This window comes from Oryza sativa, chromosome 11, assembly GCF_034140825.1.
Source record: "Oryza sativa Japonica Group chromosome 11, ASM3414082v1".
Taxonomy (NCBI): Eukaryota; Viridiplantae; Streptophyta; class Magnoliopsida; order Poales; family Poaceae; genus Oryza; species Oryza sativa.
The window spans coordinates 26,218,443-26,233,150 of NC_089045.1; the positions used below are offsets into that span (position 1 = coordinate 26,218,443).

At 51.1% G+C, this 14,708-nt stretch overlaps 2 protein-coding genes across 2 annotated transcripts; both read right to left on the reverse strand.

Annotated features, from left to right (window-relative positions):
• Positions 1–984: 984 nt before the first annotated feature.
• Positions 985–8,234, reverse strand: LOC9266845 (uncharacterized). The gene is made up of 3 exons (XM_015760174.3): positions 7,915–8,234; positions 1,335–1,416; positions 985–1,235 (listed from the first exon to the last, which is right to left on the reverse strand). Exons 1-3 carry the CDS (start codon positions 8,144–8,146, stop codon positions 1,166–1,168), a joined length of 384 nt encoding a protein of 127 aa, XP_015615660.1. The 5' UTR covers positions 8,147–8,234; the 3' UTR covers positions 985–1,165.
• A 3,991-nt stretch (positions 8,235–12,225) lies between these two features.
• Positions 12,226–13,338, reverse strand: LOC4350951 (BTB/POZ and MATH domain-containing protein 1). Its single transcript, XM_066305151.1, has one exon. The coding sequence runs from the start codon at positions 13,336–13,338 to the stop codon at positions 12,226–12,228; it is 1,113 nt and encodes a 370-aa protein (XP_066161248.1).
• Between the last annotated feature and the right edge of the window lie 1,370 nt (positions 13,339–14,708).

Sequence of the window (14,708 nt, forward strand, 5' to 3'; positions counted from 1 at the left end):
GGATAATTGGACCGTGGAGACCAGTTGGCTTGCACTGGAGTCAACACTAGCACTAGGCCTTGACATGGTTCGTTGACAGTTGGATAAGGGGGCTTTTAACTGTGTGCTATTTACCACCCCTATCTCAATGACATGTGGATTCACATGTGTCTATGACATGTGAGTTCAATGGCAAAAAGTTAATTGCCATATCTAAATGTGGCAACCTAACTTAATTTTGTGTCGCTGTTATTGATTGAGGTGCAAATTGTTGGTGGGCTAATTGAACGGTTGGAATTAAGTTGGGGAAAAAGTACACCGAAAGTCCCTCAGCTTGTCATCAGAATAAAAAAAACGTCCTCGAACCGCAAAACCAGATATACGAGATCCCTTAATTATATAAAATCGGTCACCCGAGATTCTTAATAGTTTTGATTCCGGGTTTGGTCTACGTGGCAGCTGAGTCAGCGTGGTACCCACGTGGGCCCCACAAGTCAGGTGTCCACGTCAACTCTCTCTTTCCCCTCTTTCTTTCTCTGTTTCTCTCCTTCCTCCCTCTCGCTCTCTCTCGCAGGACATGGGGCTGCAGCAGCTAGGGCGCCGACGGTGGCGCGCGTGGCCGGAGGATGGTGCGGCCAGCGACGGCGGCTCCCGGGGCGGCGCGAGCTTCCCCCAGGCGGCGCGCAGGCTAGAGGCGGCGCGAGCTCAAGACGTGGTTCTCCGGAGTCCGGACCACTCCACGTGGGGGCGGCGGGTTCAGCGTCGTCGGCGGAGGCGTTAGCTAGCAGCGGCGGGGAACGGGTTGTCGTTGTCACCGAGGAGGCTGAGGAGTGAGGAGGGAGCGGGAGCGGCGGCGGGTGCGGGAGCAGCAGCCGCGGTGTGGGGAGGTGGCGGGCGGGACGGCGGCAGAGTGCGCTGCGGTTTTCTGCTGCTTCCCTTCACCGTCGTCAAGCTCGTCGTCCTCGCGGCCGTCCGCGTCCCCTCCACGCTCTATATACAGGTTGCTGGATAACTTCAGAGTTCTGAGTTCTGAGTTCACTCAGCACGTCCTCTTCCGGCAGATTACATGCGAAGCAATGTAGACATACAAAGCAGAACACAAGCAAAAAAAAAAAAAAATCAAAAAACGCCGGACAGAGCACACATGCTGCTGCACAGTTACAAGCATTGGAGTGAGTGGTCGCTACTACTTGACGATGAGAACTGGACAGCTGGCGTTCCTGACGCAGTAATCACTCACTCTCCCAAGCAGAGCCCTGCAAAATCAACGAGCATGTATGAAGCAGATGATATGCAAAGCAGATAAGCTGCTCTCTCACAGCTTCTGAGATTGAAAACGAGATTGTTTCAGTGACCTCTTGAACAGGCCATAGCCATGGCTCCCCATCACGAGCACGTCGGCGCCGAGCTTGTCCACCCCGCCGACCTCCTCCCCAGCTGCGAACCCAAACGAGGAGAAGAGTGAGAGAGAGAGAAGAGAAAGGGACCGGAGAGGAGGGAGAGAGGGTGATGACGTGGCCAGCTGACATGTGGAGCCCACATGGGTCCCACGCTGACTCAACTGCCACGTAGATCAAAACCGGAGTCAAAACCACCGAAAGACCTCGGATGACCGGTTTTATATAGTTAAGGGACCATCAGTCTTCTTGACGACCTTCAGATTACCAGGATCCGCCATGAATTTGAAGCAGGCCTCCTTGAGCCCATCACAATGATGCTGCTCAGCCAACGTCAACGCCGTAGCCGCCGTGCTGGTGTCGACGTGGCTGCGCAGCTGTGTCCTCGCAGATCAGCTTCAGCCTCTCCATGCCATACCTGTCCGCCGCGACGAGCAGATGCTCCGCGCCATGGCTACCACCTCCTCCTCCTCCTCGTCATCTACCTTGGCAAGGAGTCGTTGTAGATGAAGTGGAGCATGGCCTCGAATACCCTCGGCTCCATATCGGACATGGGGGCTTCATGTCATGGACATGGATTGTCTCCTCGACATCTTACGAGGACAAGATTAGAGTGTTGAAGCTATGCAAAAACTAATCCCGACAATGCGAGCCACCGTAACAAGCCTTGCTCCTCATCAGAGATCGAAGCCGATGCAGTCCAATTCGAAACAAGAACTCGTCGAAAGTAAAAGGGTGCCGATGAGCTGAAAGTAGATTGTATTGATCTGTGGAGATAGTTTATAATGACCTTGGGTGTACATATTAGTTTATAATGACCTTGGGTGTATATATTTATACCTATGGATAATAGTTCGTATTGGACACGATACAAACTTTTCTAAATATAAAAGGAAAAACATTAAGTACTTATCGGACACTAAACATACTTTCCTAAAGATAAAAGGAAACTAACGACCGTTTCTAATTAATACATAAACTATCATGCTGCATCCTCCATAAACTCGGTCTCTTTTTGATAAACTTTGTTTAATTGATTAATTTTCTTAGCTGAATCTACTAAAAATCCGACTATTGATGACTTGATAATTCTTATCGGCTGATACCAAGACGCTGAAGCCAATAGTGACTCTAAGCCGATGATGACTTCGGGGCTACCAAATTTTGGCGTTACACATGCCCCCGATTTTTGGAGTATGAGGACTCATGCTTCGAAACTCTCTTTTGTTTAGTCTTTCATGAGTCGATACTATCTTCATCAGATGAGCTAGGCTATTGAATTCGTGGAAAAATAATCTATCCTTGATAGGTGTTGATAATCCTTGGAATGCAAGATCCGCTAGCTGCTCATCACTTAGGCTCAAACTATAACATCGGCTGCGGATATTACGAAATCTTTTAATATATTCCATAGCCGATTCTCCTTCTTGCTGCTTAACCAATAATAAGTCTGAAAGTTTCAACTCATCGATTCTAGCAAAGAAATATTCATGAAATTGCTTCTCAAGATCGACCCATCCTCTGATAGAATTTGGTGGTAATGATAAAAACCATGTGAAAACCGATCCAGTCAAAGACAATGGAAAAAGTTTAACTTTTAGAGCCTCTTCAGCCGATGCCTCCCCACATTGTGCTAAAAATCGGCAGATATGTTCCATTGTAGATATATCATCTTGCCCTGAATATTTGGAGAAATCTGGGACCTTGTATTGGTGTGGCAATGGAACCCTATCAAACCATTCAGGATATGGCAGCCGATACATATAAGTTTGTTCCTTGGGCTTAAGTCCAACCTGCTCATTTACTAATTTTGTAGTTCTATCGGCCCAATCTTCTTCATATAGATATCTTTGAGTTTCTTTTGGCCGATATTGTTGATATAACTCATCATGCAGATATTGGTGTGCTTGTCCCCCTAGCTGATACTGTTGTTTTTCTTCAATTTGCCTCCAGAGATGGACTCTTTGATCAATTAACTCATCAACCATTCTCTTTATCAACTTTTGTAATGTATTCAACAGAACTCCAGATGGATTGGATAAGGCACGATGAACTGCTTGATTGACTTTAACTTGAAGTGTTTCACTCTCCATGACGACCTTGAAGCAAGCCTCCTTGAGCCCCTCACAGTGATGCTGCTCAGCCAACGCCAACGTCGTCCCTGCCGTGCTGGCGTCGACGTGGCTGCACAGCGTGTCCTCGCAGATCAGCTTCAGCCTCTCCACGCCATACCTGTCCGCTGCGACGAGCAGATGCTGCGCCATGGCTACCACCTCGTCGTCGTCTTCCTTGGGCAACGAGTCGTTGTAGATGAAGTGGAGCATGGCCTCGAACACCCTCGGCTCCATGTCATGGACATGGATGGTCTCCTTGTTGTTCTGACCCATCGGGCCGAAGAGCTCCGCCGTGAACACCGGCGACCGGGCGGCGAGCACGCACCGGTGCGCCGCGAATGTCTCGTCGCCGACCTGGACCGTGATGTCCGCCCCATGTCCGCCAGAGAGGAGGCTGCCGAGATGCCGGTGCATGTCCGGCGGTGGCACGGCGACGAGCGGCCTACTCGGAGGTGTTTTAACACCGAGATTTTTTAAGATCCCTCAACTATAAAACCATAAATGTGCACCTCTAAACTCTCTCAAACCATTCAATGGAGGTCCCTCGGCAGTATTTTTGCCCGGTTTTACTGACGTGGCATCCTAATCAGCAAAAAAAATAAAAAATTACGTGGGGCCCACATGTCAGCTGCATGCTAGTCTCTTTTCCTTTTTCTCTTCTCTTTCTGCGTGTGCGCACCGCGGCGACCTCTTCGCCTCAGGCCGGGCGGCGGCGTGCGCCTCGACCCAGGCAAGAGGCAAGAACGTCGCCGGCGGTAGGCGGCGGAAAGGGGCGGCGGCGGCTGAAGCAGGCGGAGGGGCGGCGTCAGGGGGCGAGCACGCGGCTGCGGCGGCGGCAAGCGGCGGGCGAGCGCGGCCGCAGAGGGCGAACGGCAGCGGGCGGAGGGGCGGTGTCGCGGCGGTCTGGGCCCGGGAACACGAGGAAGAAGGCGCCGTCAAGGGCGCGCGCGCCGGTGTAGAGCGTGGCGAGGGAGCCCGGCGCGGCGACGCCGTGCCTGGCGAGGACGCGCGCGGCGAGCCCCGCGGGCACGCGGAGGAGGCCGATGAGGAAGTCCACCATCGTGCATCTCGATCGCGTACGCACTTCAGCCGGCGTCGCGCAGGTGGACGTCCGTTTCGTGTTCTGCTCCGTGACCGATGTTTGACGATATTTTGTCATTTTATGGTAAGCAAACAAGATTACTATTTATCAAAGAAGCTAGCTCGCTGGTTTTTATGAGATGCATGGGCCATGCAAACTGTGCACGTATTAGTGTATATACGCATCTATATATGTGGCTAACCATATGGCTCATATGCATTAGGCGGGGGTCGGCAGCTGGCGGCCGGTGACAGCGACGGCGGTGGCCGGGGTTGTCGGCCGCTCCGCCCGCATCCGCTCTCGCCCATCGCCGCTTTGCCCGCCGCCGGCGAAGAGTGAAGAGAGAAAAGAGAAGAGAACCGTTGTTGGGAATAGTCCCACATTGCTAATCTCAAGGGAGATTGTTGGGAATAGTCCCACATTGCTAATCTAGGGGGAGTTGAACCAACTTAAAAGTGGAAGGAGTCCCTCACCTCTTGAGCTAGCTTTTAGGGTGTAGCAAGGCTTTCTCCCGGTTGGGGCAACGTCTCCTGGTTTTGGGCCAACAACCGTTCCCAGCGGTGCGGCGGCTCGACTTCGAGCTCGCGCCGTTCGACGCGTCAGAGTCACCAAGGCATGGGTGCTCGGCTTGCTTGGGGAGGTCGACGTCGTCGCCTCCACCTCCACCTCCGCCGCCTCGGGTTCAAGTGCAACAGCGCCGTCCGCCGCTGCCGCCCGCGCGCTCGCTCGCTGCCGCCGCCACCCCACTTCCGCTGGTCGTCGCGAGCTCGCCCGCCACTTGCTGCCGCTGCAGCCGCGCTCGCCCACTAACGTCGAAAGAGAGGAAGAGAAAAAGGAAAAACGACTGGGATGCAACTGACATGTAGGCTCCATGTAATTTTTTAAACTTTTTTGCTGACTAGGATGCCACGTCAGTAAAACCGGGCAAAAATACTGCCGAGGGGCCTCCGGTGAACGGTTTGAGGGAGTTTAGGGGTACACATTTCTGGTTTTATAGTTAAAGGATCTCAAAAAAAATCTTGTTGTTAAGTTGAGGGACCTTCTGTGACCTTATTCCCCTTAAATATTCATGAACGGGGAACATGGGTTTCCTTGGCCCATTAGGAGAACATGAGAGTCCATGAATTTCTCTATCTCTATATCTATCTTCTCTCCTTCTTTCCTTTGGTTGCGTCCTTTCCGTATGCAGAATCCCAAAATTTAAATTTCTTGGTCGGTCTTCAGGGGCGGATCCAGGAATAAAAAATTGAGGCTCAATTACACAGTTTTTCTAACCTCTAGCCATATAAAGACCTTTAGTTTATCATTTATATAGTGAAAAAATCGAAGAGGGTGCTCCGGGGATATCATGTGCCTTGTGAGTGTAGGGGGGACTCCCCTGTCCGTCTTTATGGTGCTTCAGCCAGATCGAATCGGAAAAAAATTTTAGAAAAAAAGATCATGAATCGACTGTTAATCTTGTTGTATGTGTGAGTTGCATAAATACTAGCAAAATTTCCATGCGTTGCACCGAATGTTGCGTTGGATAAAGTTTAACTGAAGGATGTTTTAAGCAATCTAGTATGACAATAATAATCACAAAGGTTTTCTTTTTTGCTAGACAATTATTCTGCATATACGTGTATGATATGAACTATGTTCCTAACACATTTGCGTAACGATTGTACCATGAAAGAAACAAACGGTGAATCGCTTAGGTCACTTTCATGCAAGAGTAGATGAATGAAATTTGTGTGATTAACAAAAGAAAAATATGTATTTAAAATACGTTAGCTTATCATAAAACTAATGATAATCATGATGGATCAAAAAAATACATTTCCATATTTACTCATAGTATGGTAGTCGTCTCGATCCGTCGACCCGCTTTGCAAGCGCGCGATCTAATTTCCAAAATCATAAGTAGACTCGCGTGGAGATTGATCGTGACATGTGTATGATATATAGCGTGCAGACTCTAATATGTCGTGTCTTGTGGAATTTTTATCTCAAAAAAAAAATTAAGTGAAAGTTTCGGTGATTATGATGTCAACAATAAAAAGTATTAAAAAATATCACTAGTCTGTGAAGTATGTACGTGTACCTTAACAATTATTTTTTAGCGAAAATCAATTCGGTGGATTAGCAAAGTCTAGAAAATTGACCACAATTAACAAGTCTACTATTGTTGTAGTTTTTCTTTAAAAAAATATCGGTTGTCTGGTCAGTTAGGCTTATCTCTCTCGCTCTCCAGTTTACTCTCTCCATCTCTCTCCTGTCGCCGGCCAGATGCACATCTCTCTGTCTTTCCCCGTCTTTCTTCGTCTCTCTCCCTCCACCACCCGAGTTGTCACCGACCAGATCGATCACCGGTTCCAAGCCATCGTTGCTGCTCGCGTGGATCCACTGCCGGTGCCTGGATCCCCTTTTTGTCTCTCTGCCTCCCTCTCGCATGAATTCGCCACATCAACGGTGATGGGAGGGGTGGATCCGATGACCTCTTCCCCTCCTGTGCGGATCCCTTCGTCTCTCGGTGATGGCCCATTGGCAGTTGTGACGCCCGAGGCACGTAGGCGGCAATGAGACTGGTGGGCAGCGGATCCGGCGACAAGGGAGGCTCGAGGACGGCGGCGATGAGGCTGGTGGGAAACCGGCGTTGGGAGGCACGTGGGCAAAGATGAGGCTCGAGGGCACGGTCGGTTGAGTTTTGGTTGCCGCCTTCTGAAGTTGCTGTCGCCGCCTGCTTCCTCGACATCGCCGCCTGTGGGAGCCGCACTATGGGGAATCGCCTCTCGGTGTTTTCGTCGATTATCTGGCTCCCTCAACACCCAGACACCCAAGAGCCTAGCTTGTGAGGGCCGCCTCCATGTTAGATTTGTGGAATCTTGTTGTAACCATGATATTGATTCCATCTGGTTTTGAGTCCAAATCCAATCTGCATTTGTCCTTTTGTGTTGAACTTGTATCCTCCCTCCCTTTTTTTGTTCGATTTTTCTTGAATGGGGAGGATGCCGTACGGACTCGGACTTATGGACGAAAAAGAGTGGTGACGACTAGAAAATTACAGATTTTTTAAGTAGTTAAGATTTATCAAATATAAGCAAACAAACTATATATATATATATTAACTAATTAAAAGATTAGTATTTTTCCTTTCTTCACAATCTGTTTCTTCCGTCCGTTCGTCCGTCCGCGCGATTTTTCTTCGCCCACGCGTTCGTCCGTCCGCGCGATTTGAGATTAAAATCGAAACCGATACAAAATCCAATCGGATAATCCTACTTAGAGAACCCAAATAGAAGGGGGAAAAAGAAAATTTTACCCTTCACAGAGAATGAAAAAAAAAGGGGCGAAAATTCCTAACCTCCCCACAGCCGGTTGCCGCAGACACCGCGCGGGAGTCCGCCGTTGCCGACGCGCGCGGGAAGATCTACCGCCGCCGCCGGCTGTCGCCGATGCAAGCGGCCAGTACTCCGCCGCCGCCGGCCGTAGCCGATGCCGCCGCGGGGAGACGATGGGGGAGGGGCGCCGGGGCAAGGCCACTCGAAGGCGGCGCACTCCCCCTTGGGCGAGTGCGCGCACCGGCGAGGGGGCATGCGCCGGCGCCGCCTATGAGCGCCATAGCTCCGCCGTGAGAGAGGGAAGGGAGGAGAAAACCTAGGGTTTTCGTTGGCAGCCGGGGGAGGGGGGGTTGTCCCTCCGATCTCGATGTCCTGCCGTCCGATCGAAGCCCTAGAGATCGGACGACCGGTGTTGGCCGGGCCGAATTCAGCCCAAGAGAGAGGCGTGTGGCACCCACTTTCCCGGCCCAGGCCCAAGTTGAGGCGTGGGAAAGGGGGAGGTGGTGAGCCCGCGCGCGCTTAGAGGCTGTGGGCCGGCCGAAGGAAGTCTAGTTTAGGTCCCTCGGTGGGGGGGGGGCAAAGAAAAGAAGTTTATTTCTAGCAAAATGCCCGTGCTTCGCTACGGTGTATTTTCACATAGTATATTTGTTTTTAACCGAAGTTATTTTCATACTGTTTTGTTACTTTTGCTCACTAGAAAAAGTATCAAATATAGGTGACACCGCTTTTTTTTCTTGTTTTGGCTAATTAAAAGATTTATATTTTTCATTTTGTCACATAGTCTGTGCGGTGATTTTTCGTCCGTCAGAGACAAAGAACACAAGAACACATCTTAACTAATTGAAAGAGCACAAATAAAACTGAAGTATGAATCGGAGACAAGAGCACAAGAACACAAGAAGAAAAATTGATACGGAAAGAGAGGGTGCCGTCGTTGCCGCCGTCGCTGGGACGTCGGTCCGTCGCCGGCTCCCTTCCTGCTGGATCCGGCGGAGGGGAGGCCGTGCCGCCATTGCCTCCCTCCTCCCGCTGGATCCGGGACACATCCGGGACGCCAGATCTGGGCTGCTAGGTCGCCGCCGCCTCCCCTCCCATTGGATCCGGCGGAGGGGAGGGCGCCGCCGCCGCTGGGCCGCCAGGCCGCCACCGCCTCCCCTCCTCTCCCACTAGATCCGGTGGAGGGGAGGGCATCGCCCCTGCACGCCACCTCCCGCCGGCAGTCGTTGCTGACGGGCAGGGGGAGTCCACCGCCGCAGTCGTCGCCGATGCCGCGCGGAAGATGAGGTCACGAGAGGGAGACGACGGGGAGGGGCGCCGGGGCAAGGCCACTCAACGGCCGCGCACTCACCCACGGGCGAGTGCGCACACCGGCGAGAGGGCATGCGCCGGCGTCGTCGATTTTCGCTTTTCCGGTGAGGGGGTGAGGAGGCTAGGGTTTTCACCGGCGGCTGGGAGGGATGGGGTTTGTCCCTCTGACGTCACCGCCCGATCGTCTGATCGAAACCCTAAGATTGGACGGCCGGCATTGGCTGGACAGAATCTGGCTCAAGTGGAGGCGCACGTGGGGCTGCTTCCCCGGCCCAGGCCCAGGTTGCAGCCTGGGGAGGTGGGAAGTGCCCGCACGTGTACATAAAAGGCCGTGGGCCGACCGGCCAGGCCGGGAAAAAGTCTGTTCTAGGTTCCTCAGCAACACTTTTTTTGGTCACTGTACACACTTCGTAATCATCCGGTGCAACGCACGGGCACTTTTTCAATATATATATATATATATATATATATATATATATTGAACGGTTCAATTTAGATTTAATCCAAATCACATACGAGCACACCAAGCTGTTATCTTCCTGCCAACCCACACGGGACAGGGGCACACGGCTGGGGTTTGGGAGCAGGAACACGGCATTGGACACGTGACGCTGGTGGACTCGACATACGATCGATGTGCGGTGCGCCAATGTGCTGCACGCCCGCGCCGTGCTCTTCCGACGCCGACGACCGATATGAGCAAAGATGAATTGGGAAGTTAGGGTTGTTCAGCTAGTCAACATTTTGACCACAATAACAAGGGTGAACCTATAGATGGCCAAAAGGCCCGCTCGACACAGCCCGGCCTAGGCACGGCCACCAGCCATCGGGCTGGCACGGCCCGATAGGCACTTCGTGCCGGGCCCCGTGCCGGCCCATGGGCTGCGCCTCCCGCCCAAGCACGGCCCACAAGTAGTCGGGCCGTGCCGGGCCGGCCTGAAGGCACGAGTAGCCCATCGTGCCTTTTTTTAAATAAGTCTATTTTCCCTCCCTCTTCTTTGGGCTGTGACATATATATAGCTAAAATAAGTCTATTTTCCCTCCCTCCTCTTTGGGATGACATATATATAGCTAAAATAAGTCTATTTACAACCCTATTCCTTAAACCTTGGCATATAATATGTCTATTTTTAGTCCCTATTGTTTATGTGCCGTGCCGGGCCTGGCCTATGGCCCATTGTGCCGTGCCGAGCCGGTCCAACGTGCCGGTGGAGGGGCCCAAGCACGGCCCGGTGGTTGGGCCGGGCCAACATGGGCCCGACCCCCGTCAGGCCGTGTCGTGCTTGGGCCGGACCAAAATGTTGTGCCGTGTGCCGGGCTGTCAGGCCTCGGGCCTTTTGGCCATCTATAGGTAAACCACAGACGCATCAATGGGCATAGGTTGTGGGCATGAGGCCCAATAATAGCTCCAGTGCCTCGGCAGCGAATTTATTGCGCTCGCGTGTCTCGGCAGCGGCCAGCGGGTGTGTCGTTCGTGCCCTCGCGTCAGGGACTTGCGCGCACCGTAGGGGTAGGGGTACTCGCGGGCCCTGACGAGGGCGAGGTATGGCTTACTGCGCCAAACCTCACCCTACCGAGCGCTCTGCCACTGGGTGGGAGGGGAGGCGGCGGTGGTCTGGTGACGGCCTGGCGGCGGTGGATCCTCGGGGTGACGGCGGCAGCAGTGGCGGTTCTGGTAGACGGTGACGGTGAGCAGCGGTGGTGTCGGTCTTGTTCTTTCAATGTTTGTTGTGTGATGTCTGTGATTGATGTTGGTTGATTCAGGAGTTCATTGTCTGTAATTTCTGTGATTGATGATGGTTGATTCAGGAGTTCATTGTCTGTAATTGATGTTGTAGTTGAGATTTTGGGGCAACGCGGGGTGGATGCGCTTGATGCATCGGCTCGATCGAGCCTTTTTTGTCTCGCGTACACCTCAAAGGTTAAAACCGGCACCAATCACTTGGAGTCATTAGTGCCGCCTCCATGATGCCTATTGAAAAAACCAGCACCTAAGATGATTTTCCAACCGACACCAAAAGGGTTTTCCGCAGTAGTGGTTGTTGGCTGTGAGAGCCGAGCCACCAAAAGTCTCGTGTGTTCTTGTTATCATATATACACTGTGTTGTGTGTGCGTTTAGCTTAGTGTGTTCGAGAGAAACACCAAACAGAGAGCTAAGGGATTTGGCTCCTTACATCGACAAAAAATGAACATAAACACACGAACAAATCAAAAATCCATTGGTTTCTTTACTGTGCACCTTACTATCTTACATAGTACAGCCACAGGCGTACACAATACGAGCACACTCACCCCACCACTATAAGCACCTCCGAAAGATTGACCAATATATTTTGAGTTTGACGAACCACTGCGTGAATAATTAACCGTAAATTCGAGCACGCATGTTAAGTGTAGGACTTGAACCTGGCAGACTTGTTTCATTACAAAGAACATAACCATTGAGTTACGCTCACTTTCCACTACTCCCTCCGTCACTAAATATAAGATTTTGGTTAGATGTGACATATCCTACTATAACGAATCGGGACATAAAGCCTGTCCAGATTCGTTGTATTAGGATGTGTCACATCTAACCAAAATCCCTTTTATTTAGGGACAGAGGAAGTATCTAACAGTAGTTGGTTATGCTAGTAGTCCAATAGTTCGAATCCACTTTATATGAGTAAAATTTACATGTATGGTATGGATAGTACACACAAAAGCATCTCTAGCAGGCGCAGATCATAACCCCTGAATAATAGTAAACCCTACTAAAGCCCCCGAAATAGGAAGACCCTATTTATCTAAAGAAATATATGTGTAAATTTTTATAAACCAAACGTCTTATAACATGGAACGGAGGGACTCTGAAGACTTTTCTTTTTTCAAAGATGCATTATCCATATATGGAGACTCGTATCATAATGAAGCTTGTACACAAAATGTATACAGTAATCAGGACGTAATTACAATAAAGTATGATCAACTTTATTAATTATAAAAAAGGTATGCCACTGAACCTCATTAATTAACAGCTCCCAATTCAAGTAGCCAACTTCTTAAGAACATAAGAGCAGCTCCTTGTCAGATGCAGATAGCCGTCACTCTCCATGACGACCTTGAGATTATCAGGATCCGCCATGAATTTGAAGCAAGCATCCTTGAGCCCCTCACAGTGATGCTGCTCAGCCAACGTCAACGCCGTAGCCGCCGTGCTGGCGTCGACGTGGCTGCACAGCGTGTCCTCGCACATCAGCTTCAGCCTCTCCATGCCGTACCTGTCCGCCGCGACGAGCAGATGCTGCGCCATGGCTACCACCTCGTCGTCGTCTACCTTGGGCAACGAGTCGTTGTAGATGAAGTGGAGCATGGCCTCGAACACCCTCGGCTCCATGTCGTGGACACGGATCGTCTCCCTGTCGTTGTGACGGCTCGTCGCCATCGGGCCGAAGAGCTCCGCCATGAACACCGGCGACCGGGCGGCGAGCACGCACCGGTGCGCCGCGAACGTCTCGTCGCCGACCTGGAGCGTGACGTCCGCCCCATGCCCGCCGGAGAGGAGGCTCCCGAGATGCCGGTGCATGTCCGGCGGAGGCACGGCGACGAGCGGCGTCGGAGCAGCTGGCTCGATGATGGTCTCCTTGAAGACGGTGACGTCGCAGCGGAGGACGAAGCTGTCGTCCCTCAGGTATGGCGACTCCTCCAACGTCTTCCTCTCCACGAATCGGGGGAAACCCCAAGCCTTGGTGGCGGCGGAGGAGAAGGTAACCGTTGAGGAGCAGCTCCGGCTGTGCGCCGCCACCGGCTGATGCTCGTCGTCGTCCTGGTCGAGGAGACTAATGGTGAAACTTGCATTGGCGTCGCCGATGGCGGCGGCCGTGCTACACAGGTTCAGGTAGATGGATATCCAGTCGCCGTCGCCGGGGGAGGCCGGGCTGCGTTTGGGGTAGTATCTTATGCACCAGCGATGGCCGCCGACGTCGAAGCTGCCGGAGTCGATGAACTTGCCAACGCCGAGGCCCTTGACCCCGGCGGCGTACCCCTCCATCTTGAGCACGTGGTACCCGGACATTGCCTTGACGACGCTGGACGACCTGCTCGGCTCCGGCACGTCGCCGGTGGCGGCGTCGGAGGTCGCCGGAGAGTTGGACGCCATGTTCTTCTAGTTGGAGATCGCGTGCAACGCAACAGGTTTGGTTGATCGTGTAGATATGTCAGCCACGCTTAATTAATTGCACGGTGATTAAATATAATTTACATCGTGATCGAGAGTCCAAATATATTCAGCCAGATCGGATCGGGACTCTTCCCAACTGATCGAGGAGCCCAACAGAATCAAGCAGAAACAAGAATCGACGCTACAAAATGGGCATAAACAGTCCAACGAATAAAATAAAAACCCATTATTAGTTTCTTAATTAAAGGTGCACCGTAAGTATATATCTTACACTACAAACATATATAGAACTCTCACAACACACGCACATTCATCCAAGTGGCACACATGTTAATTATTTTGGGCTCGACGAAATCACCGCATGCGCCTCACTGAATGAATAATCAATCGTAAATTCAAGCACCCATGTAAGTGTAGAACTTAAACACAGGTAGGCACAAGAAACCCAACCAATTGAGTTACACTTACTTCGCTACTATCTTACACTAGTTGGTTATACTAGTAATTCAATAGTTCAAATCCACTCTATACTCCAGTAAAATTTACACGTATAGTATGGATAGTAAATATAACAGAATCTCTAGCAGGCCGCCAAAACAAACTCCCTAAACAGTAGCAGGGACCTTACTAAGCACCAAAATAGGAAGGCCCCAAAATCCTCCTCCATATAGCTTTCAGGCCTTGAAGTGCTAGATAATCAGTGTTGGATCATAAGAATACCTGGCATCAGTGTCAGGTATTCTTATGACCATGCACTAATGATCGGCCTCCTTATGTATTTATTTTGGCATCAGAAAATTTCTCGTATCAGCGAACGTACTGGTGGGCGTCGCGCGTAGAGAGATGTTCGGAGGCGTACTGTTCTCCCGTTGAGTTGGGTGAGTAACCCGAGATCAATGGCCCTTTCTAGCATGGCCTTTAAGGGGTCGATGGCCAGGAAAAAGAGAAGAGGGGAGAGCGGATCCCCTTGACGGAGCCCTCTACCGTGCCTGATGGTAGTACCCGGGGAGCCTTTGAGCAAGAGTCTTGTGGAGGAGGTTCGAAGGATGTTTGCGACCCAATTTATCCATCTCTCCGGGAAACCTTTACTGCAAAGGAGGTCAAGAAGATAGTCCCATCTGACCCTGTCCAAGGCTTTTGCAATGTCCAACTTGAGATAGCCTATATTTGGAACTTCATTAGTATTAAGTCAAGTTAGCACGCAAGTATAATGCTATACCTTTTGATTATTAGGTATAGGATAACTGGTAGTTTTCATTATGGATTCACCTTGATTGGATGAGATGAGAAAAATACACATTGTGTGTGTGATCTGGATATATCTTCATCGCCTTTAGTTTTCTGATCCC

Coding starts and splice junctions, on each gene's coding strand:
- LOC9266845 (XM_015760174.3), bottom strand. CDS start 8,146: ATGCCCCCTCGCCGGTGCGCGCACTCGCCCAAGGGGGAGTGCGCCGCC. Junction 1,417..7,914: donor CGGCAACCGGCTGTGGGGAG/GTTAGGAATTTT, acceptor TTGGGTTCGCAG/CTGGGGAGGAGGTCGGCGGG. Junction 1,236..1,334: donor GGCTATGGCCTGTTCAAGAG/GTCACTGAAACA, acceptor TTGATTTTGCAG/GGCTCTGCTTGGGAGAGTGA.
- LOC4350951 (XM_066305151.1), bottom strand. CDS start 13,338: ATGGCGTCCAACTCTCCGGCGACCTCCGACGCCGCCACCGGCGACGTG.